The 26,858-nt window shown below is 38.4% G+C and overlaps 1 protein-coding gene across 1 annotated transcript in view; it reads left to right on the forward strand.

Annotated features, from left to right (window-relative positions):
- LOC113079701 (collagen alpha-1(XXVII) chain B-like) overlaps positions 1–26,858 on the forward strand; it is a 110,578-nt gene that overhangs the window by 57,019 nt on the left and 26,701 nt on the right. The window contains exons 11-28 of the mRNA XM_026251931.1: positions 844–897; positions 1,590–1,634; positions 5,764–5,817; positions 8,960–9,004; positions 9,172–9,225; positions 9,743–9,787; positions 12,670–12,723; positions 13,077–13,130; positions 13,250–13,303; positions 13,835–13,888; positions 13,987–14,040; positions 14,870–14,914; positions 15,742–15,795; positions 16,989–17,033; positions 17,133–17,186; positions 17,387–17,440; positions 18,571–18,624; positions 19,313–19,366. Of these exons, the coding sequence (XP_026107716.1) occupies positions 844–897; positions 1,590–1,634; positions 5,764–5,817; positions 8,960–9,004; positions 9,172–9,225; positions 9,743–9,787; positions 12,670–12,723; positions 13,077–13,130; positions 13,250–13,303; positions 13,835–13,888; positions 13,987–14,040; positions 14,870–14,914; positions 15,742–15,795; positions 16,989–17,033; positions 17,133–17,186; positions 17,387–17,440; positions 18,571–18,624; positions 19,313–19,366 (927 nt within the window). The remainder of the gene's footprint in view (positions 1–843; positions 898–1,589; positions 1,635–5,763; positions 5,818–8,959; positions 9,005–9,171; positions 9,226–9,742; positions 9,788–12,669; positions 12,724–13,076; positions 13,131–13,249; positions 13,304–13,834; positions 13,889–13,986; positions 14,041–14,869; positions 14,915–15,741; positions 15,796–16,988; positions 17,034–17,132; positions 17,187–17,386; positions 17,441–18,570; positions 18,625–19,312; positions 19,367–26,858) is intronic.

Genomic DNA, 26,858 nt, shown 5'->3' on the forward strand with positions numbered 1-26,858 from the left:
GCCGCATTGGGGGAATTGGTGATCCTCTGCCCATCTTGACTTCTGAGAGACATTGCCACTCTGAGAGGCTCTTTTTATACCCAATCATGTTGCTTATTGACCTAATAAGTTGCAAATTGGTCCTCCAACTGTTCCTTATGTACATTTAACTTTTCTGGCCTCTTATTGCTACCAGTCCCAACTTTTTTGAAAGTTGTACCTAGATGAGCCAGTATTTGGCATGACATTTCAAAATGTCTCACTTTCAACATTTGATATGTTATCTATATTCTATTGTAAATAAAATAAAAATTTATGAGATTTGTAAATTATTCCATTCCTTTTTTACTCACAATTAATACAGTGCCCCATCTTTTTTGGAATCGGGTTTGCATTATTATTTTACTTTATATAAGAATATAAAACACAATTTTACTTTAATGTATTTGTAATAGATATTTTTAAATACTGCTTTCATTTAATATGTTTACTTTATATTTCATGCTTTTCATTGTTATTTTATTTCATTTTCATGTTTCCTTGAAATTCATCATTCACTCATCATTATTCTTTTTTCTCTTCAAGATTTCATTGTAAGTTCATCGGTATTAACCTTGTGACCCAACCTTAGTCTTCCTGCTGAATGCCAGTGTGATCCCTGGTGTGAGGGTATGTGCCCTTGGACTACATCGTGGAAGCCAGCACCATGCAGTCCATGGGCATATACACTTGCCTCAAGGCCTCGATCTTCACCGAGCAGCCACTTCCCTCAAAAGACCTTCCAAGTCACTCTGCAGTTTATCAAGGGATATTCAGACCACATCACTCTAAAGTCTTAACTCTTCTTACACTCCCCTTTTTTAGGGCTTCATTGGAATCCCAGGCATCTTCGGTCTCCCTGGACCTGACGGAGAGAGAGTGAGTCTTGTTGTTGTTTCTGCACTAAAGTAATTTTTTTTTTGCTAATTATGGTACAAAGAAATGCACAGCAAATGGTTTGAACTTGAATAGAAATATTAAAATGATGTACAGATTAAGAGTATATATATATTCCCATTGATGTTCCCTTCAGTGTGTAGTAAAACAGTATGGCATAATGAAGACATATAGTCTTGGTTTTGATGCCCCTAGAGGAAAACCCACACACTTGTGCCTTACATGTATAATTCTTCTTTATAATGGTGGCTTGTAAATCCAGAGCACTTGCTTTCAGTAGGAAGCCTGGTGAAAGGGGCACGCTCCACTAAAACCACAGTGATCCCCCTTCAAAACAGTAGTTTGTCTCAGTTCTCACAATATTTGCTCGGGAACCTTGAGCTAGTGAATTCCGGCCTGCGATACTTTGTGGAAATAGCAATATAAACTTCCGGGACCTGAAATATGGCCTGTTGCAGATTAGCTAGATCATGTCTCTTTTCAGGCCCAGATGGACAGAGTTCATAGAGATCTGAGAGACCCTTTTGTGTCCAGAAGAATAGAAACTAAAGACCTTTCAGCATTCAGCACAGTCGGTTGCATCTGCTGGGATAAGTAATTGATTAAATCATTTTTTTTCTGTCTCTTTTTACCTGTCTTTCCATGCTCTCCTTCTCTCTGCCGTCTTCTTTTAGGGTTTACCTGGTGTTCCCGGGAAGAAGGGCAAGATGGGTAGGCCGGTAAAGTTTTCTTTCACCATCCTCTCTAGACAAACTTCTGTGATTGACTTGCATCTGTGTTCGTTGATTTGTGACTCCTTTCATGCTATTTAAAACGATGATGTTTGAGAGAGTTTGATTCTGTTTGCACAGACTTAAGGCCCTCATTATCTACAATTTGAAAGCAGGGTTTCTCAACCATTGATCCACAGTCAAATGGGTGGATACATTAGAGTAATTCATCCAAACATGAAGATTTGCTGAAAATGTACTCACCCTTGGACCATCCAAAGTGTAGATGAGTTTGTTTCTTCATTGAAACAGATTTGGAAAATGTGACATTACATCACTTGCCCACCAATGAATCCTCTGCATTGAATGGGTGCCGTCAGAATGAGAGTCCATCAGTTAAAATCTTGTGAAGCAAAACCAATTTTTGCTTTACAAGACATTAATTGATGGACTGGAGTCACATGGATTACTTTTGGTTTATTGTGTTGTTTTTATCAGTATTTGAACCTCTCAAAAAATCTGTTCCAAAGAAGTAACAGACTCATCTACATCCTGGATGGCCTGAGGGTTAGTATTGTTTTGTTTTTGTTTTGTTTTTTAGCAAACTATCATTTCTGGTTGAACTTCTTCTTTAATGAAGTTCCATGATCCTATTGCAGCCTACATTCCACATAATATCTTAAGCAGTGCCGGCGATTGCTATAGGCGAACTAGGCGGTTGCCTAGGGCAACAAATATGTTGGGGGCGCCCTCTAGGGTCGCCATTATGTTACGTTACGTTAGGCAAGTGCCCAGTTGATGAAGAAAATGAAGCGGTCTAATAAACCCAGGGCTCCAGGGGCGGTGTTTCCGTATGGCAGACAGAGAATAGCCAGATATGTGACGCGAAAAACTATCCAAAATTCATATTTCTATTATAATTTGTTATTACTATTTTAAATCACAGGGATTAAAAATATTTAACTAATAATAAGTATTTAAAGGAGCTTGTAAAACTTTGTAACGCCATTGGATCCTCAAGCTCTCGCGAAACCTCGTCACTTCACACACCTTCACTCAGATTGAGCGCCGTGCACAGCCTGGAGGAGACAGATCTCCGCTTATTTGCAAAGCAAGGGTAAACAAATAACTTTGAATAGTACAGCATTTTCTTTACTCAAACACTATGTCTGTAAAGACAATTGTTTTTGTGTGTTTAAAGACTGGAGAAGTAGTTGTTTGCCATCTAGCCAATATACTTTTGTACATTTAAAATATCCTGTGCATAAGTGCTTAATTGTTTATATCATGAGATTTTGACCAAGTGTATTAAACAGAAAGAAAAAACAAAACACATTAAAAAAATAAACGTTATATCCTAACCTGTAAAAGGTGATAATGGCATATAATGCCCTGCACTTTCCTCAGATGCGGACAAAACACAGATCTCCTCATTCGCTAGCCAAAGTCGTTGTTAACTCCATTTGAGCTTGTTTTTCATATAGACTGATGTTGTATCAGAAAGTGTCTGATACAACACCAACACTGATGACGCAGTGTTGTTTAATTATTGATTTGTTCCCCCTATTCTTTCTTTTTCGCCCTGTATTTCAGTAGAGTGTGCCAGGAAACTGTTTCATTTGTCAACACCCATCAGACATCATATTGTTTGTATTTGGCTGCTTAAACTCAACAAACTACGGACAATATCTCATATATAATACTCGCGAGTCAGCTTTATATGCACAAGCTTTGTGACTGTGAGGGCACATAATACAGCCTTTGGAGCGCGTGAGCACCAAATGGCTTAAAATTCTTAAGAAGGTGTGCAAATTATTAGACATTTTTGTGACAATGCAACAATGACCCGATTAATGATGTGACAGTTCTGTCAGCTGTCCTGAAATGTGAGTGAGTCTTGTATCGCAGCGTGCAGGTCACTAATGCGCTGATGAGTAGCGTGCTCTGAGAGAGTTCATGGATTCAAATGACTGATTTAATCTTAGACTTTGTGTGGATTTTTATTATTTAAACCTACAAGCTATGTTGAAAAAAAGCAGGAATTTCCCTCATTCTAAACTTGAAAGCTGCGAGATTTATTAAAACCATGCGACACATAGTCCCTCTCAGCAAAGTTTTTAGGCCTGGAAATTGTTGTTTTAAAATCGCATGGCATTTCCATGTTATTCATGACCTTACAGACCCTATAAAAGCAACTGATGCACGCTCTTAATCACTTAAACTGGTCCACCAATGTGATAGCATGAGTGCTCCGTTACCTCTCCCTACTGTAATCGCGTGCCAGATCTGTTGCCCCGCTTTTTTTCTGGTACCTCGCAATTTTAAAATTTAGCACTGTGCGTATTACTAGCAAATGTAACTTCACTGATAACCTACATAGTTACAATTTAATTTAACACCACTGATCTGGCTGTTGCAGGTGAAGGGGCGACATCTAGCATTCCAGGCCCCAGTGAAACACAGACCACTGAGACCAGGGATACTCAGCCTGGGGTCGCAAAACTCAATCTCGCCTAGGGCAACCAAAGGGCTAGAGCTGGCCCTGATCTTAAGCATTAGAAAATCTGCATACCAGTGGATAGAATAAGTCATAATGCAACTATTATTTTTTGTTGTTAATGAAAGTCTGCCATGGCAGTAGACAGAGCTGTCTTATTTTGTCTGGATTAATAATACTAAACTACCACTAACTGTTAACAAAGTCTTAACCATCTATACACCTAGAACCATTCTCTATGTGCCAAAATGGAGTTGGTGATCTGAGTCTGCATATTTTCAAAAGAAAAAAGACATTAAGAATTCAAGTTCATCTTTTTCCAAAATAACTACCAATTATGTGCAGTCCTCTCTAGATTCATAGCGCATTTGCGGTGCCAAGCACAGATTCATCTGTTCTTAATAAGCGACTCTGCAGTTCTATTTGATAAGCAGCACATGTACCTTACCTTGTTGGAGGATGAAAAAAGATCCCCACAGTATGCAAGTGTTGACTTTTAGCACATAGCGGAATGTGACATCATAGCTGTTGTCCTCTTATATAACGTAACAGTAGATAGAGGGGAAACAGCGCTGTCAGCGAATCCCTGCCATGGAATTTCCTGCAGGGGTGCTGGAGACGAGAACTGAGCTTGTTTCTGTGACTCGGCATCAGGCCGTGTTTTAACAAAACAAATCTTCAGTGCAGCAGCCATATTCGTACTTTTTTGTTAGTGCTTTCTTAATTTCTCTGTTTACAGGTAAAATCTGTTTTTTTTCCTGTAAGTAGTTTTTCGAATTTATTTATAGACTGCATTTATTTGATCAAAAATACTGTAAATTAATTGTAATATTGTGAAATAAAATTACTATTTAAAATTGATATGTTTTATTACTATTTGAAATTAATATGTTTTAAAATGTAATTTATTCCTGTGATGGTAAAGTTGACTGTAGTCTTACTGTTGTCTTCATTTCCACATCATCCTCATTCAAATCAGTCTAATATGCTTTCTAATACATTATTATTATCAGTGTTGAAAACAGTTATACTACTTAATGTAATTTTTGGAAGCATTCCCAATTGTTTACTTTTGATTTGATAATTTAACTTTTTTAATACAAAATATTCTGTATAGAACAGTTTATTGACACATAAAAACAATTACAAACTTTTCATTAAAAGTTTTGAATTGTTGTAATGTGTGACAGTCAGTCTTTCCTATATTTGAGACATGGTGACATGGAGACAAAAGTGTTCATTTCAATTAGTTTAATTCACATACAGTACTTAAATAGTGGTAAAATGATTCTGGCCACTAATATACTTCATCCAGAACCACCTTTGTGAAATCAACTATACTGCAGTGTCTCCCACATTTCTAGAATGTGTTGGCTGTATAGGAGATATAGTCTGTGGTTAGACCTTCTTCTATCCTATTGCTGCTTTCCTGTTCTTTGAGATCCAATTTTTCAATATCCCATGATTATGGAGTGGTTCTGGTGTTACCGAGGTTTGCGCAGGATTAGAGTGAAAGGACAATGTTTAACATGTGGTCAACGGGAAACAGCAATGCACAAATGTGACTGCCCTAAGTCTAAGTGTGGTTTCTTCATGTCTTGCTCTGCTAAGCTCTGCTGTCTCTCACATTTGTGTGCTTAGGGCTTTCCAGGAGATTTTGGGGAGCAAGGACCACCAGGACCTGATGGAAACCCAGTAAGTAGTGCTACATCAACCTCTTGGCTATGTCAGTCTCTTAGGACAACTCCAGTTTTCTAATGCTCAGAGAGATTTAAACACATAGATTTATGTGGTTATATTTATTATCAGGTTTAGTATATCAGAATATTGCCCCACAGCGAGAGAAATGTTCAACAAAATGTCATCGCAAAGTCTCCTAGCCTCTGCATGCCCTTTTCCTGCCTGTCATACATTGATATTCAGTATGACAAACGGTTATACAAGCTGACTGGGCCACACAAACCACACAACTCTAATAAATACTTTTGATTTTTGCCACCACAATAACACACACAGGCCATCAAGTGCAGCTCAGCATTGAATAATATTGGTAATGAGGAAATCAGCTGTCACTACAGGAGTCTACAGCAGAAATCTGTTTTAGCCATTACAGGGGTTGCTTCACTTCTGATCGTTTTACCATATTCTTAACTGAAAATTTCAACTTTTCTCTCTTATTCATGTTTCCATGTACCATAATATCCAAATAAGTCATTTTTCTGTCACTTATTTGCATATTAGGAATTGTTCTAAGACATAAGTATAATATCTTAGTAATGTATAAAATGTGTATAGTCATTTTTTTTTTTTTTTTTTTTTTTAATCTGGTGAAAATTCAAGTGCAAAACCACATTTATTTGCTATTTGCTAAGCCACTCATAGCCACCATTGCCAATGTTTATGGTTAGGAGTGAGCTATTCATTTACTGCATAATCAGACATTTACCTGGTATAGTTTGTTTAGCAGGTAGTTACCTGATATACATATAAAGAAATTCTGTTGTTTGAAACCAAGATGATTTTCTTTCTTTGGTGGAACACAATTAGAGGTAATTAAGTAAGTATATTATTCAGTACAACGAGTTTATAGTGACTCACTTTAATGGTTCTCTGATTGGTTTTGTTGAAAAATGACCCAATCTTTAAGCAGTTTAACCAGTGTAATAGTGGCTGCCTTTGTGCTCCTGCTTGCTCCAGTCCAGTGGGTGGCAGAAATGTTTACCTGTTGCTTCTGCTGTTTCTGCCACTTTACATAATTGATGCATTTCCAACACCTTTATCTGCTTAAATATCAGGTTGTTTTTTAGAGTATTTGAAATATGATGAACAAGTTACATGACCTTTTTGTACTGATTTTGATGTAGTGATGTAGCCTTTGATACGGTTGACCACGGTGTTCTTATCTCGGGTCTCGAGCACAACGTGGGGATTAAAGGCACTGTATTAAAATGGTTTAGATCACATCTCTCAGCGAGAGTGTTTAAAGTTGGGTATGGGGGCTCTACTTCACCAGCAGCACCAGTGACATGTGGAGTACCGCAGGGCTCTATTTTGGGGCTGATTCTCTTCTCCCTTTACTTGCTTCCTTTAGGTTCCACCTTAAAAAAGCATAACATTGGTTTCCATCTGTATGCAGATGATTTACAAATCCACCTGCCTATAAAACGAAAGGATGAGGATTCAATAAAAAGGCTGTTAGAGTGTTTTTATGATATTAAAGCGTGGATGGCTTTAAACGTTTTACATTTTAATGAAAGTAAAACTGAAATTATGATTTTCAGACCTAGCAGTTTTACTAGCACCTCCAAATTGGACCTGGGACCCCTGACGCCCTACGTAAAGTCTATGGTAACGAACCTTGGGGTAAAGATGGATAGTGATCTTCACCTAGAGAAGTTGTAAAAGCTAGTTTCTTTCAACTTAGGCTACTTCCCAAATTGAAGCCATTTCTATCTTTCAAAGATTTGGAGAGGGTTATACATGCTTTTATCACCACTCGCCTGGATTATTGTAATGCTTTATATATAGGAGTTAACCAGGCCTCTCTTTCTAGATTGCAAATAGTTCAGAATGCTGCCGCTCGACTCCTTAAAGGAACCCGTAAACGAGAGCACATTATGCCTGTTCTTGCCTCTCTTCATTGGCTACCTGTTTGTTTTTGAATACAGTTTACAATTTTATTGTTTGTTTTTAAATCTCTTCATGGTCAAGCCCAGTCTTACATAGATGATCTACTGAAGATGCATGCTCCTCTAAGGTCATTGAGGTCTGCTGACCAACTACTCTTATCTGTTCCTAGAACAAGACTTAAAAATAGGGAAGATCGAGCTTTTTCAGTCGTGGCCCCTAGGCTGTGGAATGATCTGCCTATGCATGTCAGAGTGGCTCCCAGCCTTGACAGTTTTAAATCACAACTTAAAACTCACTTTTATTCATTGGCCTTTAAACCAGCCTGAAAGTTAATTTCTGCATTTTATTATTTTAGTTTGTCACTTTTTTAAACTGTGTATTGTGCTCATTTTATGTGTTTTTTTTAATTTGTTGCAATTATGTCAGTGTCCAGCACTTTGGCTAACCTCGGTTGTTTTAAATGTGCTTAACAAATAAAATTGTATTGTATTGTATATTGTATTGTGATGTAGCTCATCCCACTGAATGTTTATTAAATTATTACATTTTGTTTTACAGAAGAAACAAAGGCATGAGAACGAGTAAATGAACTGTCCCTTTATATTAAGAAAACTAATTTCCTCTGCTTAAAATCTGCCCTTTCTTTCAATTGGATAGAATACATTTGGAATTTTAAATATTATCAAAAGTAGTTTTATAAAAAAAAAAGTGGATTGTACAAAAGTACTTCTTTTTTTTTGCAACCAATTAATTTCAAATATACACTTGCAGTAGCGTAGCATAGGGCTAGCCTGACCGCCTGACTCACTGTTGTACTGTAACCCTATATCGCAAACGTAGAGGCCATGCACACCTTCACGGCAATCCTTTTCCTTCATCGGTGCTCACTCTGCAAGATCAGCCGACCCTGTTAACATCTATCTGCTCTCTTTTAAAGAACAAGGAGAGAGAGAATACACAGGGTTTTTTTTGGCCTGCTGCTGAGGGAGGAAGTAGGCATGGCAGGTAGCAGCGGGTCAGTCATGCCACAAAACAAGCCCCTCTCTGTACTCCACAGCGTGTCTTTTTCATTGGCTCACTGAGGGGTAGATGCAGGCAACAGATTAGCTTGTTATCAGTGAACAGAGGCATCACCCCCCTTTCTCCAGCGGCCTCAGAGCGACTGTTGTGCCAGTATCGCTCAATATCTGCTCTCTGTTTTTCACAGGGGGAGATGGGTGCCCCAGGTCCTGTTGGCATCCCTGGTTTTATTGTGAGTAAACCAACATTCAATGATTAACATTTAATCTTCTGGCTGCAGTAATTTCCTTCCCAACACTGATGCTTTCTAAATTATTTATTTTTTTCTGTTGGCATGTAAATATATGCGTGCATTGAACATTTTTATGCTTGTTAATGTTTTTTATATTGCACATGCAGGGTGATATGGGCCTTGTTGGAATTGTGGGTCTTCCTGGATTAATAGGGCCAAAGGTGATTACGCCGAAATTGTAATGAACATCAATGTTAAAAAAGTCTATTTCAAACTAGCCTAAAGGGATTCACAACTCTTAGCTGATTTAGCTGATTTAGGTCTCCCAGCCTAAAAAGTTGCCAAATCCCCTCTTAAATAAGAAAAACACCATTCTAACCAGCTTGGTCAGGTTGGGAGAAATCTAAGGAAATTAACTTACAAATTGCTTATAGTTGTCTTGGAATTTTAACATGATTATATTAACAATTGCTTTAAACAGCTATAGCAGTTACTAGGTCACACACAGTATTACATAATTATAAAATACTTCAATTTTCAATACATTTAATGACTCATATATTAATATTGATTCTTTTCACAGCAACAAATGTTGTAGGCAAAGCTAGTTAATGAATTTAAAGATAAAGTTAGTTTGCCTTCAAGGGGCATCAGATGGTTAAAATGAATAGTCTTCAATTCATAAAGCAACTGAGCCAGTTCTTCTTCTTAACATTTGTCTTTTTGGTGTTCTTGCAGGGTGTACCGGGAAACCCAGGCGAGTCTGGACTGAAAGGTGATAAGGTGATCTGAGTATGCTTTATTAGCTTTTGTTTTTCTTCTGGTTTTGATTTCACAGAGCCACTATTAGGGGAGACCGAGATCAGCTGTGAGATGTGACATGCAAAATGTTGTCAGGCACAGATAAAAAAAAAAAAAAAAGGTTTAGGGTCAGTTGGTCATAATTTTTATTCATTAAGAATGCATGTAATTGATCAAAAGTAAATGTTACAAATGATTCCTATTTGAAATAAACATTGTTGAACTTTCATCAAGGAACATTCATCAAGGAAGATAAAAATGCATCACTGTTTTTAAAAATTAAGCAGCACAACTGTTTTTTTCATCATCAATAATAATGAGGAATGTTTCTTGAGTGGCAAGTCAACATATTAGATCATTTGACAAGAACATTCTGCTTTGCCATCACAGGAATAAATAAATGTTTAAGTATATATTAAAATGGAAACAGTTATTTTAAATAGTAATATTTAACAAAAGTACTGTTTTTACTGTGTTTTTGATCAAATAAATCTAGCCTTGGTGATCGTAAAGAGAATTTGTACAAAAACATTAATGCAATGTAATCACACCTACTCCACACATAACTCAGTTGAGTTCCCTCTCTCTGTCTGTGATTGTAAAAAAATGTAATAAATAAATAGATTTTGAGATATTTTAGTTTTTTCTATAAAATTACTTTAAAATTCATACAGTAACAAATGTTGTTCTAATATGTATTATTAAATGTTAATTTGTTAATTAATGTATTATTACTAAATTAACAGTATTATTGCTTTTACTATTTTGCTGATATATATATATATTAGGGGTGTAACGGTTCACAAAATTCACGGTTCGGTTCGATACGATACACTGATGTCACGGTTCGGTTCGGTTCGGTTCGATACGTTTTAGATACAGCAAAATGTAAAAACATCTCAACTTTTCAGAATGCCGCAAGCGCACCGCGGGTCATGTGACAAGAACCAACCAATCAGCTTCATCCTTTCCCGTAACAACGTTGAGAGCTCAGCCAAGATGAAGGAACAGCTGATCATAGTTGTATATGGATTGCAATTTTGAAATAAATTCAGTAGCAGAGCTACTGCAAGCGATTTTTAGAGCTGCAAATCCATTTATCCTTCGCTGAAATTTCCGCGTCTCATGGAGAGAGCACGTCATTGTTGCTTAGCAAAGACAGACGCCTCATGAGCGCTTCTGCCCCTCCCGGAAAGGAGGAGAAAGACGCGCTTAGCGTTTTCCATGCGTTTTTAGGCACGATATGTGAACGGCCCCTTAGGCGCTCGCTCACTCAGCACGCGCTGAAGGCTCGTTGCAAAATGTCTAATGCATTTAACAGACCAGAAATATAAGATCCTAAAATAACCAACAGGTCTGGTGTTTGGGTTGGATTCCCTGTAAGCTATAGTGTCTAAATGCTGCAGGGATAGTTTGCTGCGTGCATGTTTCTCCTTTTTTTCGTCTTTTCCCAGATAGTACTGACGCATATATCCCAGATATTCCCGCTGGTTTTTTTTTTTTTTTTTTTTTTTGTAATCCCGCTGGTGTACCCTGTCATGTTGCAGATGCGACATACCGTTGTTTTTTTATCCACCACTCTCTTGCCATCACCATTATAGCTTAAAGGGAATCCAAAGTGCACCCAACGCATATCATTATATTTCTTTCTCTCTCTTTTTTTTTTTTTCAAATATAATTAATTACTCCAACGAACCGTTCGGTATACATAATGCGTACCGCGTACCGAACCGAAAGCGTCGTACCGAACGGTTCAATACGAATACGCGTATCGTTACACCCCTAATATATATATATATATATATATATATAATTTGGATATATAAAGATGAAAAATTGGTTATTTAAGAAGCTTTAAGAGAGCTTGTCAAACAATATAACCAGTGGCCCAAAAGAGGTGCTGGTACTCTATTATAGCATATATATATATATATATATATATATATATATATATATATATATATATATATATATATATATATATATATATATATATATATATATATATATATATATATATATATATATATATATATATATATATATATATATATATATATATATATATATATATATATATATATATATATATATATATATATATATATATATATATATATATATATATATAATTGTAAAGCAATAATATTGTTTGGCGTGCTTTTATGTGAGATTATATTAAATATTAAAGCAGGCTCGTCAAGTTGCAGGGAAGTCGTGGCCAAATGGTTAGAGAGTCGGACTCCCAATCGAAAGGTTGTGAGTTCGAGTCTCGGGCCGGCAGGAATTGTGGGTGGGGGAGTGCATGTACAGTTCTCTCTCCACCTTCAATACCCCGACTTAGGTGCCCTTGAGCAAGTCATTGAACCCCCAACTGCTCCCCGGGCACCGCAGAATAAATGGCTGCCCACTGCTCCGGGTGTGTGCTCACAGTGTGTGTGTGTGTGTTTGTTTGTGTGTTCACTGCACTGTGTGTGTGCACTTTGGATGGGTTAAATCCAGAGCAGAAATTCTGAGTATGGGTCACCATACTTGGCTGAATGTCACGTCACTTTCGCTTTCACTTTCAAGGAAGCCTCTGGCCTGCTGCTCCCCAATTCTATCTGTCAGCTGGACAGGTGATGTTAGCCCTGTAATTAAATGTTGTATTTTGCTGCTTGGCAATATATCAGGCTTTGTTTTGGACAGCTACTCTGATCTCCATTTCTACAGTTACAGACACATTGTAGAATAGATACAGATACAGTACAGACATGGATACGGTTATCTTGAGTAAAATGACTAATGCTGTGATTGAACTGCTGAGACATCCTGATTAAAGGTCAGAAAGGGATGTTTTGTCACAGTTTTGTCTCTGTCGACAGGGTGAAGTCGGGTTGCCAGGTGAACTGGGAGAACCTGGATTTCAAGGTGACAAGGTATTTCAGCAAACTGCTTTTCTTTTGATGTATTCACACACACACACACTGTCTGTGTACACTAAAAGAAAGAAAGAAAAAAACGGTATATATAGAAACAATATTCACTCCTAAATAGCTAGTAAATTTCACAGTTAATTACAAAGAAATCACTACATTTAATTAACCGGTGAAATTGTTTAATAGGAAGTCTGTATTTTCTTGTAAATCATACTGCAGTAATCCTTGTTTTTTTTTTTTACAACTTAAAAAAAAGTGTGTGTGCATGCATTTGTATTTGTGTGCATTAAAAGACCCAAACAGGGGTTTTTAATTTAAATAACTACGTTCTGGTAATGAATTGAATATTCCAGGGTAATCAGGGCTCACCAGGTTTACCAGGAATTCGAGGAAAGCCAGGACAACAGGTAATTAATGAGATTTTCCTTCTTTTTTTTCTCCTTTTTTTTTACCAAGTTGATTAATCTTAAATGTTTAGTGCTGATTTGACAGAGAGTAAAATTATAGCAAGCTGATTGTATTTCAGGGGAAGCCTGGAGATCAAGGCCCAGATGGGTTTTCAGGCCCACCTGGCCCTGAGGTAACTGCATATTCATTTCAGGCCAAGTGTACTCTACAAAGACAGAAGCTCATTTCCATTTGTACATTTAAAAAATAACAATTTCTTGTTTTACACTACACATCTAATCACAAATCAGCCAAATCAGTGTCTATTACAAGATGATATTCCTCCCACGACTGCAATTTAGTTCTTCACCAAACTCATGCAAAAAAACTCACACAAAATGAACTAAAGTGAAAGATAAAAACATGACACAGTGTCTTTCAGCTGCACATAAGTGCACTTTTTATTTCTTTAATCAGCCAACAAAACATAGCCAACTCACAGAGCAACAACATAAAAGTGCACTTGCAGTAAATTTGGCTTTAGTAGTTCCTTTTGTGTTCACAAAGATAGACATAAATTTGCTATTGTTTAGAAAGCTCACACAGTTCACTCCAGTAATTTTCAGAGTGAGAAGTTTTAGCTGCATAGGTATTGCAGAGGGAGTCTTTTTAGATAAAGTATAATGAATGTAGTGCTTATACTAATGTTGTTACCTTTTCTCAGGGTTTTCCAGGTGATATTGGACCACCAGGACAGAATGGCGCTGAGGGCCCAAAGGTGTGCATCAAGTATTTGGTCCCCTTCCCAAAATTACTTGTAATTGGTTCCCATATAGTAAAACAGGGACAGATATGCTGATTTTTGATACCTTGCAGGGGAATGCAGGAATGAGAGGGATTCCAGGCCCTAGAGGAGTTCTTGGACTTGAGGTAGGATCCGTTCATTCCTAAACCAAACAGGGACAGGGTCAGACAGGGACACTTTTTTGGTTTAGGAGTAAATCCTGAATTAACAGCTGAATCTGAATGTACAACTGTATACAATAAATGTATATATAGTAGAAAACATTGTTTAACATATTTATGTGATAATTATCCTCTGTGTATAACTGTATGTGTAATAAAAAAAAATTTTACTTCATGCAACTACATTTGTTGGCATATACAAGGAAGCAATTTATAGTCACAAAAACAGCATGTAATAGGTCCGGTTGTAAGTGTAATTAATAAATATTTGGCTTTTGGGTAAAGGCAGAGTTATCCATGTTTGGATACATATCAGAACAAGGCATACATTCTTAATTAAGAATTTTATGTAAAAGGCCAGTAAAATTCCTTTTTTATACAGCCATGAGGTAAATAATGTCCCCATAGATAAATAGGAGACACATTAATGCATATAATAACCAGATTTGTTTAAATTGTTGATAAAAAGAAGCATCTGTGAGCAAGATGTGGGACTGAACCAGCACAATGAGGCACAACTTTAACAAAATCAGATCAAATGAACAAGAACAGATTAGAGGTATACTGCCTTACATGGTGTGGAAAATGACATTTATATGGCAAGGAATAAGCTACAACACATAGCTTATTAGAAGCTTATTAGAATCTAAGATGTCATTGTATTACAGGTGTTTTCAGAAGGCCTCTGCTCAAATGCGTATCGAAACAAAGATGAAAAAGTTAAAATCCTATCAATATAATTTTGTAGATGCTTATTACTTCAAATTTAAAATGACCGTGTTTTAAACCACAGGGAGATCAGGGCCCAGTAGGGCCACCAGGGACTCCAGGACTAGAGGTAAGTGCTTTCTCAAAAAAACCTGGATATCATTGGATAAACTTCAATTAGTTAATCTTTGCTATCGCAACATTAGCGCTATAGCCTATTTACACTCTTATGGAACCTCACGGCTCATAATCGGAGACAATATTTAAAAGCGCTGATCTTGCTTCATGTTCTGTGTACATCTCCACATTGTAAATGTGTGATGATTGTATAGTATAGTAATAGGCTTCACACACTCCTGCCAGTTTCTGTCACTCAACAAAGTCTTTTATAATGTGTGAGTTTCAAACCCTCCAAATGCAACAATCTTCCTCTGTCCCAAAACAATTTCACAGCTCTAAACGCTGCATCCGGACTTGACCCAGATCCAGCAATAATGGTATAAACTGTAGTAAAGAATAGTCTGTCCTCAGGCCAAAGCCTGCATACAAACAGCTGTCTGTACCTGACAGCAAGAGCTGAATTCAAATTAGCACTTCATTGCATTTAACCCACTTTTTCATGTACAAACCTTGCCAAAGATCTTGCCCACAATTTCAGTGAGTTTTTCCAAGTGAAGGCAGTATGGATAATTTAGCTAATAAGGCAGTGGGGTCAGACATTACCTAACAGATAACTCGAGGAAATCCATCCAGGCTCCAAAATAAACACTTCTGAGTATTGTTTATTAGGTTAGTGAGACTCAAGGTGATCCATCTGTTTGTGAAATTGCTCTTTCTGGGAGAGCTGATATATTGGTGAATGGAGGAGACTGGTCCCAGGAAGCTAATGAGATTTCAGGGAGTAGATTTAGAGGATTGGGAGTCCACTACTATGGGTCATTTCTACTTTCTGTTCAGGGCAGACCTGGGAGGAAGGGTTTCTCTGGGAATCCAGGGGAGGATGGAATGAAGGTAAGAATTCATGACAGCCAAATGGCCACTATAATTTAGACTCCCAATTTTCCATTAAATGTTTCTTTAACTATTTGGCCAAGTTTGGCCCAATGGAAAATCTCACTAGTTTGTTTAATTTGTTCACTAACAGTGTATTGTAATATACAGTACATTCGCTCATAGTTTTTATTTTTTTATTAATAAGTAATCTATTGTTAATGAACATTTCCATCACATTATATCCCCATCACACCATGTTTAACCCTATAAAGCTTGATTTATGGAATACTTGTCAGAAACATCTATGTGTTAATAGGTGAATTTGTAATGAGTATCATACTTGATACACCAGCCATTATATCTGGTATATCTGGTATTAATATAATGCATTGCAATCCAATGATGATTGAGAGATAGGAGTACATGTTCCTCAAAAGATTGTCTTATTTTTCTTATTTGATACTCACATTTCAACATGATTTTTCTAAAAAAAGTGTTGTATGGATAATCACGTAAACCAAAGTTGCTTAGTTCATCTTTAGAATAGTGTTCCTGTGGCTCAGTGGTAGAACATTGTGTTAGCAGCGCAAAAGGTTGTGGGTTCAATTCCCAGGGGAACATGTTAAGTAAAAAAAGGTTAGCCTACAGTATATGCACTGTAAGTTGCTTTGGGTAAAAGCGTTTGCTAAATTTAAATAGTACTAACAATGTATGCTATTCTTATATTTTTTAGATCTTATAGCTTATGTTTCTTATATTCTTATAAAGAGACATGTACCATGACATGAAGGTGGTTTTACAATTACATTAAAAGGCCTTTTACTTGCTAAAAAAAAACTTTACTTGATATAAACTATCAGTCAGACAATAGAAGGTGTTTATTAGGTTGTGTAGTGGGTTTTATCTGCAAAGTTTTGATATTATTGATCATTTTGAGGCTTTAGAAATGTGTGTATAAAATATCATACAGTTGGCTTTGGAGTTAACAGCATTCTGTGATGAAAATATCATTTTTATATGAGGCATTTAAGGACAATTTCATAACTAGCATATTATTTATTCTAAATACAATTAATATTTGACTAAATTTCAGCTTGAATGAACACAATTCTGTGTGAATGAGTCCTATGTATTAGTGACTATTATATTGTCAACGAACAAATTAACATCTAATTGAGTTTTGAATTGTAAATGTTGTCTCTTTGCGGTAGGGAGAGCCTGGGTTTTCTGGGAATCCTGGGATTCTTGGTGAGAGGGTAAAGGATTTTTTGTATACTACTTGTATGTTCGTATGCATTTTAATCTAGCGTTAATAAACTTTGATTTTCTTTTTCCTTATTTATTGTGCACAATAGGGTCTTACTGGTTTTGTCGGACCTGTTGGTGAGGTGGGGTTTCCTGGAGAAAAGGTTAGTAGGTCATTTGCTTTCCCATGTTGTTGTAATCATGTTCAATTTAAGGTTATGAATTTTGTATATTTTGTGTTATAAATCAAACATCAGATGTTTATGTTGGTTTTGTATGATGGACAGTCATGTCTTTCCTTGATGCTTAGTATTATCTTCTGCTGTGTTGTTTGGTTTAGCTGTGTTTCTTTCTCTGCTCTCAGGGAGATCGTGGTGTGATGGGTCTGCCCGGGCCACCTGGAGAAAAGGGAGCGATGGTAAGGAGTAAGTCTGGATCTCGTCTCTGCTCTCAGGGGATCTCTAATACCCACTTAACCTTGAGCAGTCACTATAACTCACACAGTTACAATGGTTTGAAAAGTAGTATGTGGGAACATGCCATCAGCCATTTTCCATTCAAGAGACAATCAGCTAGACCACTGAAAGAGTCATTTCCCTTTCAATGACATAAGGAAATTGTAGCCATTTGCTGTATAAAGTGGTTTGGGAACAATGTCAAAGTTGAAACCAAAACCAAACCAAGCCACTCCAAGACAAACCAAGAGCTACCTTCCAGTCTTCCGAATATGGTTTGTCGTCATTTCAATGTTTTGATATTTCCTATAACACATAAAACTGCCTGTATGCATTTGTTGCGCATAGCAATAAAAAAAAATAGTTTGTATTAATTTCCATTCATTAACTTTTATAAATAAAATAATGAGTAATTAGTGTTTTATTTGTTTTCTTGAAAAATGTCTTACAACAAAATGAAGCAACACCAAATAAAATAGAAATGTTGTCATAGTGTAATGAATTTTGTCTTTCTGCACTGGAAGATTTTTTTCACATGTTTATAACTTTAACTTTTTTAAGTGCAATATGTGAAATATCTGGCAATGCAGCAAGACAAAATAAAATTCATTCTTCTCTGAAAGCAAGAAAACAAGTGAAAATAAATCTGTATTTTATGCAATGTTTTTTTTTTTTTTTATCTTGTTGAAAGGATTTTTTGAAATGCTAACTGGACAAAAAATCCCATTAATAATATGATTTGTGCAGTGTGATTGGTCAAATTAATTACTCACTAAATTACATAAACATAAAAAGTTTTTTGCCACACCACCAAGTTTACTTAAAATGGTAAGCTAAAATGAAACAAATACAACTGAATGAATACAACTAAATGAATATATATAAATAAATAAAAAAAAAAAAAAAAAAAAAAATATATATATATATATATATATATATATATATATATATATATATATATATATATATATATATATATATATATATATTTTTTTTTTTTTTTTTTTTTTTTTTTTTTTTTTTTGTGGTATTCGAGATTGTTGCTTGTAATAGAGATTATTCTGTAATCATGTGTCTGTGATCATTGTTTTAGGGACACCCAGGGGCCCCGGGTGAGAGGGGCCCATCTGGACCAGCAGGTACACCAGTAAGTCAATGTAATATATATATATGTGTGTGTGTGTGTGTGTGTGTGTGTGTGTGTGTGTGTGTGTGTGTGTGTGTGTGTGTGTGTGTGTGTGTGTATGTGTGTGTGTGTGTGTGTGTGTGTAAACTGAGTTTATTCATTCCTGGCCAAGAGTCTCTGCACAAAGTAACATCAGCCCAGATCACAGCTGTGTTTTGTGTCTTTTCTGTTGTAATTTTCATAGCATCTGGCAAGCGTACGGTCTGGTCCAGAGTACGGAAGTATCATAAAAAGCCAAGTTCATCTTACTTTATTCAGTAATCAGATGAACATTTTCCCTGTTTACGTTCTCTCATTAGAGCTGTCCATGTACAATACACTGATGATAGACTCAGACACTAGCATAATTAGCATCCTACTGAAAGAAACTCTATCCTCTTCTAATATATTCCCACAAATGTTGAAGAATATCAAGTGTTTGGAAGAAAATACCTTTTGGAGGCACTCAGATGACCCTGTGAGGAGGGCAAAAAGTGCAGCAGAGTACAAACATAAACAGCAGCCTTTGAAGGACAGAGCTTTCACCCTATATTTGTAATCGGGTCAAGTGATGTTTGTTTGCCTGCTAGAGACTCTTGCCGGCTCTAACTGAATTTCTGAGAGAAAGATCTCCTGCCGCCTGATTCAGGACTTTGTTCGGTGTTTCCAGGGGCCTCCCGGGGCTAGGGGCTTCAGCGGTACCAGAGGATCCAAAGGCAGAATGGTAAGAACTGATCATTTTGACTATCTGTCATTACATGTGCTTTATAAAGAAAAATGTTGAAGAATTAAAAGTAAGACATCATTTAATTATACTTTAAAGTTCAAGCCAAGCTCATGAACAGAAGTCTTAATTTCTTTCTAACTCAATCCATTGACATATTTATATAACCTCTCTAGATGATTATCACTGTATGCTCAAGAAATTTGTTCTCAGTGGAAGTGATTCAAGTTCACATAGGCCTGTAATGAGTTTTGCATTGGCATATAGTTCTGTCATCTTTGGATAGTTTTGCATCCTGCAGAGGCAGTGGTTACTGGAAGATATACTGAGCTATATTTCCTTTATATTTACAGTCAATGAGAGTATCGTGGCAGAAGAGCTTGACAGATGCGACCTACAATTCAGCTCTGATTACATTACCATTAAATACTAATTAAAATTATAAAATTACACAATAATTTTACATTCAAATTTCCTGTATTTTAATTTTATCACCACAACTTTGAGTAATGATAATGTCGACAAAGCTCAATGGCAATACATCGGGACAAAACTATCACTGATTGGGAAAAAAATCTACTTTACACTCTACTTTTTGGTTTTTTTTTTACTATAAAAAAAAGTCTAGCTGCAATACTATCATGGCAAAGGATCCACAGGGATCTAATTAGAAAGCAAGCCACGGGAGTTTAGGGCAAACAGAGGACAGAATCCCATCCTCTGTAGACAAGTGGCAGTGCTCATGAGCAGCTTGGTCAATATTTTGATTTGTGATTACAGTGAAGATCTAATTTTAGCTGTTTGGATGTGTGTCATAGTTTATGGTGTTATGGCTAATGAGAACATTTGGATGTTGCCAAAGAGTTCAGCCTTCAAGTACTGATTGGAAAGTCCCTAGCTTGGAGATTGGATTATGTCAGTGATGTCAGATTTATGATGATTTTCAGACAAGAACAATCAAAAAACTCAAGTCAATTTGAATGCCATTTGCACCAATTCTACTTCTGTAATGTGACATTTCAAAGGGAAACACAATATCCAATGGAAAAATATTTTAGGATTGGTTGATTTTATCCTTCAAGAACTGATTGAATTGTTAAAAGTGGCCATACCTAATTGGCTTTAGGTTAATCGTATCCAATAGCTTGCACAGCCTACATTAAATGAGCATTTCATTATTATTATATTTTAATTCTTTCTTTTTTAATTCTTTGTAATAACCTGCATTGATAAATTATTTTCTCAGCTAGACCAGTAACATGCATTAGGAAAGGTAATAGGGTCCACTGTGATTTCATGTGGAATTTTGCATTGAAGCTTCACTCTTAATGAATTTCACACAAGTTCAAATTGTATGTGTTAATAGATTCTAATAGCTTTCTAGATTCCCGTCAGAAATTTCAGCACTCATAACTATCCTTCCTCACATCACAAAAACACATTTCATAAACTAAATTCACCATTACAGATGAAACATTAATCTTTCAACAAACAAAAGATGAACAGCAGTTGGGACTGAATTACCATTGATGGAGAACATGGAGGTCTGGGATTTGAGACTCATCATTTTCCAAATTCCCATAGACATATCCTTTTATCTCACTGCTTTTTAGAGGCCAATATTCATGTAATTTATTGAGGAATATGAAGTCTTCTCAGACAAATTAAAAATAGCTCATATTGATCGTAAAGTTAAATGTTCACTGGACGTGCTGTCAGATCATCTCAAAATCTTAAATCTTATGATGGATTAAAGTTTGTATTGTGAGTTGAAATTGTAATTGACCCTTCGCCAGGTGTTTGACTTACAGGTGATCTTGACCAATCATAATGCTGTACTTCCCATTTTTCCACAATTAACATTTCTGTGGTTGAAATAGGATCTGATGTTAAAGTGGAAAAGATGATCGGTTCATGTGCCCCTTAAACTGAGGCACTATAGTGATTACACATTAAAGAGCCACAGAATGGTATTTATTGTTTGAATTTCTTACAAAATGACATAATTTGAGAGCTGAAACTTTGATTCATATCAAAATTAACCTGCTCTGTTTTGTCTGTTGGAGTGTTGTCAGTTTCCTCTTTGCTCTGCAATGTATTTTTCACTTTGTGAGAATATGATGTGTGGTGTGAGAGGATCATGGCGTAGCAACAGTAATTAAGAGGGGTTGGGTCTACTGCAACAGAGGCTACGTTCACACTGCAGGTTGAAACTACCCAATTCCATTTTTGTTTGCCCCTATGCGACCTGTATCTGATCTTTTCATGACAGTCTGAACGACACAGATCCGATCTTTTCAAATGTGACCCAGGGCACTTGGGTATGTGGTCCTGAATCCGATACGTATCCGATCTTTTGAAATGCGACCTCTGTCTGAACGGCCAGCCCACATGTGTCCGACCCGTACTTCATTGATAAGCTACAAATGTCATAATTCTGCGTTGAAGTAGGCGGGAACGAGAAGAGCCACTCACATCAGTATCCCACCACTCCTGGCTCCGACTCCGCACCCACACATTTCTCTGTACCGACGTTGCTAACACTGCTCCACAAAACGCCATGGCCAAAAACCTTGCTCTCCTCCTTCTTTTTAATTTTCTTCTTAAAACGAGAAGATTGTAATTGTGCTGGCTCCGTTGGGAAAATAACTTTAATATTGCAAAAAGAGCTCCGCTGTTGACTACACTGTTGTTGACTTCCATGTTTAACGTTAGCTACTTCCGCAAACAACGAGTGACGTCGTTCACTGTTGAGTACTCTTCTACGCATGCGGGTCACTTCTGGGTCATTTCACGCTCACACAGGAGATCACAAAAGGTCGCATTAAATTGGAAATGTGAACGGCCTTGCAAAAAAATCTAATTTTTTCAAAAAATCGGAATTGAGCATTAAGCCCTGTAGTGTGAACGTAGCCAGAATGTACCGCAAAATTTGGTAATGTACATTTTCTACAAAATGCTGAAAGAATGCACATCAGGTGTGTTTTCGCTTAATTTTTTTTATTCTGTCATATTCTGAATCTGCAACTTATGTTGCAGTTAGTTTTATTGTAAATAAAAATGGTTCACATTCAATTAAATTTAATTAAATAAAGTTTATTTGCATATTGCTTTTTATGATACAAATCGTTGCAAAGCAACTTTACAGAAAATTAAGTTTGTACAAAATTTAGTAGTAGCTTATCAGTGGTGACTGTCAGTTTATAATGTATGGGAAAATAAATTAAAAACGTAATCAATAAAAGACGTAATCAAACAGACCATGAACGCTATTAACAGCAATTATCATATGATGCAATCAAACATAGCAAAATTTGGTAGTTCTGTACACATCAACACTGTTTGTGTGTGTGTGTGTGTGTGTGTGTGTGTGTGTGTGTGTGTGTGTGTGTGTGTGTGTCTGTGATTTCAGCTTGGTAGACTAGAGAAGATTCAGAAAACCAGTAATAACTTTTGCAGTTTAATTTGGTGATGCTAGCGGGACAAAAATATTAACCATTAAAAAAAAAAGCTTATTAAGTTTTACAGTAACAGATGGAAAGATTGTTTGGGTATACACTGTAAAAATAAAAGAAAAATGCATAGAATTCGAAGAAACTGCTACTCAAATTCAACTGACATTCTGTTGAATATCTACAAACCATTGTATTTGAAACCAGATGTTATTCAGAATTAGGATTCTGAAAGAAACCTTAAGGTTTTATTTTTGACCCCCTTTTATGATTTGAAGTTTCTGTCCAGGCCTCATTCCAATCAATCCAAATGTTATCATTAGCCCCTGAAAGGTCAAAGGTTTCCTGAATGACATCAGATCACAAGAACAGAGGCAGCAGTGTTGCACTGGCCCTCAAAAAAAAAGTGCTGTTTCCACCTTCCAGACAAAAAAAATAAATAAAATTCTTCAAAGTCAGAGATCACCCAGCTGTGGCTCTAAATTTTTCATAAAGCTTATGAATCATCCGTCATGTCCGCTGTCTGATCACCCCGTTCTTCGGTGTGTGTGTGTTTTTGTATATGTCTGCATTTTGTGTGCACATGGTGTTTTGTTTTGGTTTCGATCGTTCGTCTTGCACCTATCTGTGGCATTCCTCCCTCCCCCTCAGTACTACAGTTTCCGCTTCTATTTGTTTGACTCTGCTCACCTGAATTCAATGTCTGTTCATCTCTTGCTCTATTTTTTCCCATCTGTCGCGCCAATCGGTGCCAGATCGTTGTTCGTCTATAGTCCATGTATAGCTATTCCGTCTGATCCTGTCAAGCCTGTTCTGTCGTGCCATTGTTTGCTGCTACTGGTTTTGTTTTGTTTTCTATTTTTTCCCCTCCCTCATTTCCTAGACCAGGCCCCTGCATTCCTCAGAAGTGTTTTGGTTTGCTTCGTTACTGGCTCTCCCGTGTCTTCCTCCCTTCTCCGCTCTCTACGCGGCTGCACCGTTGGGCGCCCCCTGTCGGGTGTTTACGCGAGGACATTGGAGTCTCTTATTTTTCTGTTGGAACTGTTTCCTAATTTCCCGGCCTGTTCGTTGGAGGGAGTTTTTTCTTTTTTAATAAAATTGGTCTCACACTGTAACTTGCATCTGTGTCCAGTTGTGTTCCTGACAGAACGATCTGGCCAAGATGATCACAGCAGGCGCAGATTCTGTCAGAACCGCAGTCCCCCAGCAGGGTGTTCTTTTGGGCCAGCACGAAGCTAGACTGAAGAACACCACAAGGGAGGTGGAGTTCCTAGCTGAGCTGACCACCCGCATCCAAGGGCTGCAACGAAAGGCTGCACAGGGTGGTGCAGTTCACCATCTTCCTCGCCATGAGCCTGAGTCCCGATGCAATAACCCACCACCCTATGATGGGGACCCCAATTCCTGCCGGGCCTTCTTGTCCCAGTGTTCTGTGGTGTTTTCCTTGTAGCCACGCACATACGCGCTTGAGATGTCCAAGGTGGCTTTTGTATTGACTCTTCTAACTGGCAAGGCTAGAGACTGGGGAACCTCCGTCTGGGAGACTCAAGCTCCCTGCTATGCTTCTTTTAAAGATTTCCCCCAGGAGATGGAGAGGCTATTTGACCGCTCTGTCAGAGGTCAGGAAGCGGCTGACCAGCAAGCACGGCTCCGCCTGGCAGTTCGTCCACCCTGGAGGACTGAGGAGTCATCATCTGCTTCCCCTACAGAAACCACTGAGCCTGAGCCTATGCAGGTGGGGTGCCTTTGGCTCACTCCTCAACAGAAGCAGCAACGCCTCGCCCTAGGGCTATGTCTGTATTGCGGCACATCAGGTCACTTCGCAGCAGGCTGTCCCTTACAAGTCAAGGCTCACCAGTAAAGAGGGGGTGAGCGTTACCCCTTTATTGCATCCCCCCTCCTCTCGCACTCTCCTTCCTGTCTCAATTCAGTTTGGTGATATTTTTAACTCCTGTACAGCACTGGTTGACTCGGGTGCTGAGGGCAACTTTATGGACCTCTCGCTAGCCACCCGTTGGGGGATTCTTGCCATTCCTCTTCCTGAACCTATTCCTGCCCGTTTATTGAATGGCACTTTGATCACCACTGTCTCCTATGCTACTCCTCCTGTTAATCTTATAGTCTCGGGCAACCACCGCGAGGTGACCACACTGTACCTTCTTGAATCCCCGAGTGCTCCCATAGTTCTGGGGCACCCGTGGTTGGTGCAACATACCCCTCACGTGGATTGGTCCAGCAACTCTGTCTTGTCTTGGAGTAAGTATTGTATTGCGTCTTGTAGTGCCTCTTTTCCTGTGTTTGTGTGTCCTGTCTTGCAGGTGGAGGCTGCTGATTTGAAGGGGGTCCCGGTGAAGTACCACGACCTGTGCCAGGTGTTTAGTAAGTCCCGGGCCACCTCCTTACCTCCACATCGCACTTATGATTGTGCCATTGAGCTCCTCCCAGGCACTTCTCAGCCCAAGGGTCGCTTGTTTTCCCTTTCAGGCCCTGAAAGAGAGGCCATGGACAAATATATTAATGAATCTCTCAAAGCCAGTCTCATCCGACCTTTTTCATCTCCTGCAGGTGCTGGGTTCTTCTTTATCAAGAAGAAGGACGGCTCCTTGCGTCCTTGTGTAGATTATCAAGGCCTGAACGACATCACTACTAAAAACAGGTACCCCTTGCCTCTTATGTCGTCTGCCTTTGAGCTATAGCAGGGAGCCAAGGTCTTCACCAAGCTAGACCTTTGAAATACGTATTACCTGATTCGCATACGTGAGGTGGATGAGTGGAAGACAGTTTTCAATACACCCACGGGACACTTTGAGTACCGGGGTCCTACCATTTGGTCTGACCAATGCCCCAGCTGTCTTCCAGGCCCTGGTTAACAACGTGATGAAAGACATGGTGAATCGCTTTGTCTTCATGTATCTTGATATTTTCCCCATCTCTGCAGGTACACACTCAGCATTTTCGCCAGGTGTTACAACGGCTGCTGGAGAACCAGCTCTATGTTAAGGCGGAGAAGTGCTTCTTCCATGCCCAGTCAGTTCCGTTCCTGGGATTCGTTGTTTCTGCGGGGGAGATCAAAGCGGACCCCTATAAGGTAAGGGCCGTTGCCGAGTGGCCATCTCCTGACTCTCGTAAAGCTCTGCAGCGGTTCCTGAGGTTTGCCAACTTCTATCGGTGGTTCATCCGGAACTTTGGTCAGATTGCTGCACCTTTAATGGCACTCACCTCTCCAAAGGTACCGTTCAAGTGGAATACTGGGGCACAGGAGGCCTTTGATAAATTAAAGTCCCGTTTTATCTCTGCTCCTGTCTTGTCTATTCCAGACCCTGAACGTCAATTCATTGTTGAGGTGGATGCCTCAGATGTGGGTGTGGCGCGGTCCTATCTCAGCGGTCACATGAGGATTGAAAGGTGCATCCCTGTGCCCTCTTCTCCCACCGCCTGAGTCCCTCAGAACAGAATTACGACATAGGTAATCGGATGTTGGCGGTCAGGCTGGCGTCACTGGTTGGAGGGCGCAGCTCAGCCCTTCCTGGTCTGGATGGATCACAAGAACCTTGAGTATATCCGTTCGGCCAGGAGGCTAAGCTCCCAACAGGCTCGCTGGGCCCTCTTCTTTGGCCGGTTCAATTTCACTCTATTATACAGTTATTTCACTATTATACGCCCATAACTCCCTTCCGGCTTCTGCCACAGGTATGTCCCCATTCCAGTGTTCTGTCGGTTATCAACCTCCCTTGTTTCCCACACAGGAACCCGAAGCTACGGTCCCGTCTGCTTTGGCTTTTGTCCGACGGTGTCGATGCACCTGGAAGAAAGCTAAGGCGGCCTTGGCCCAGGCTAATAGGCGGACCAAAGTTGCGGCTGATTGTCACCGGACTCCTGCTCCCCGCTATGTGTGTGGTCAAAGGGTATGGCTCTCCACCAAGGACCTGCCTCTCAGGGTAGCCTCACGCAAGTTGGCATCCAGGTTCATTGGCCCATACCGGATCACCAAGGTCCTGATTTTGGCGGCGGTGCAGCTCAAGCTCTCTACCACGCTTCCT

Source organism: Carassius auratus, chromosome 5 (assembly GCF_003368295.1).
Source record: "Carassius auratus strain Wakin chromosome 5, ASM336829v1, whole genome shotgun sequence".
Classification (NCBI taxonomy): domain Eukaryota; kingdom Metazoa; phylum Chordata; class Actinopteri; order Cypriniformes; family Cyprinidae; genus Carassius; species Carassius auratus.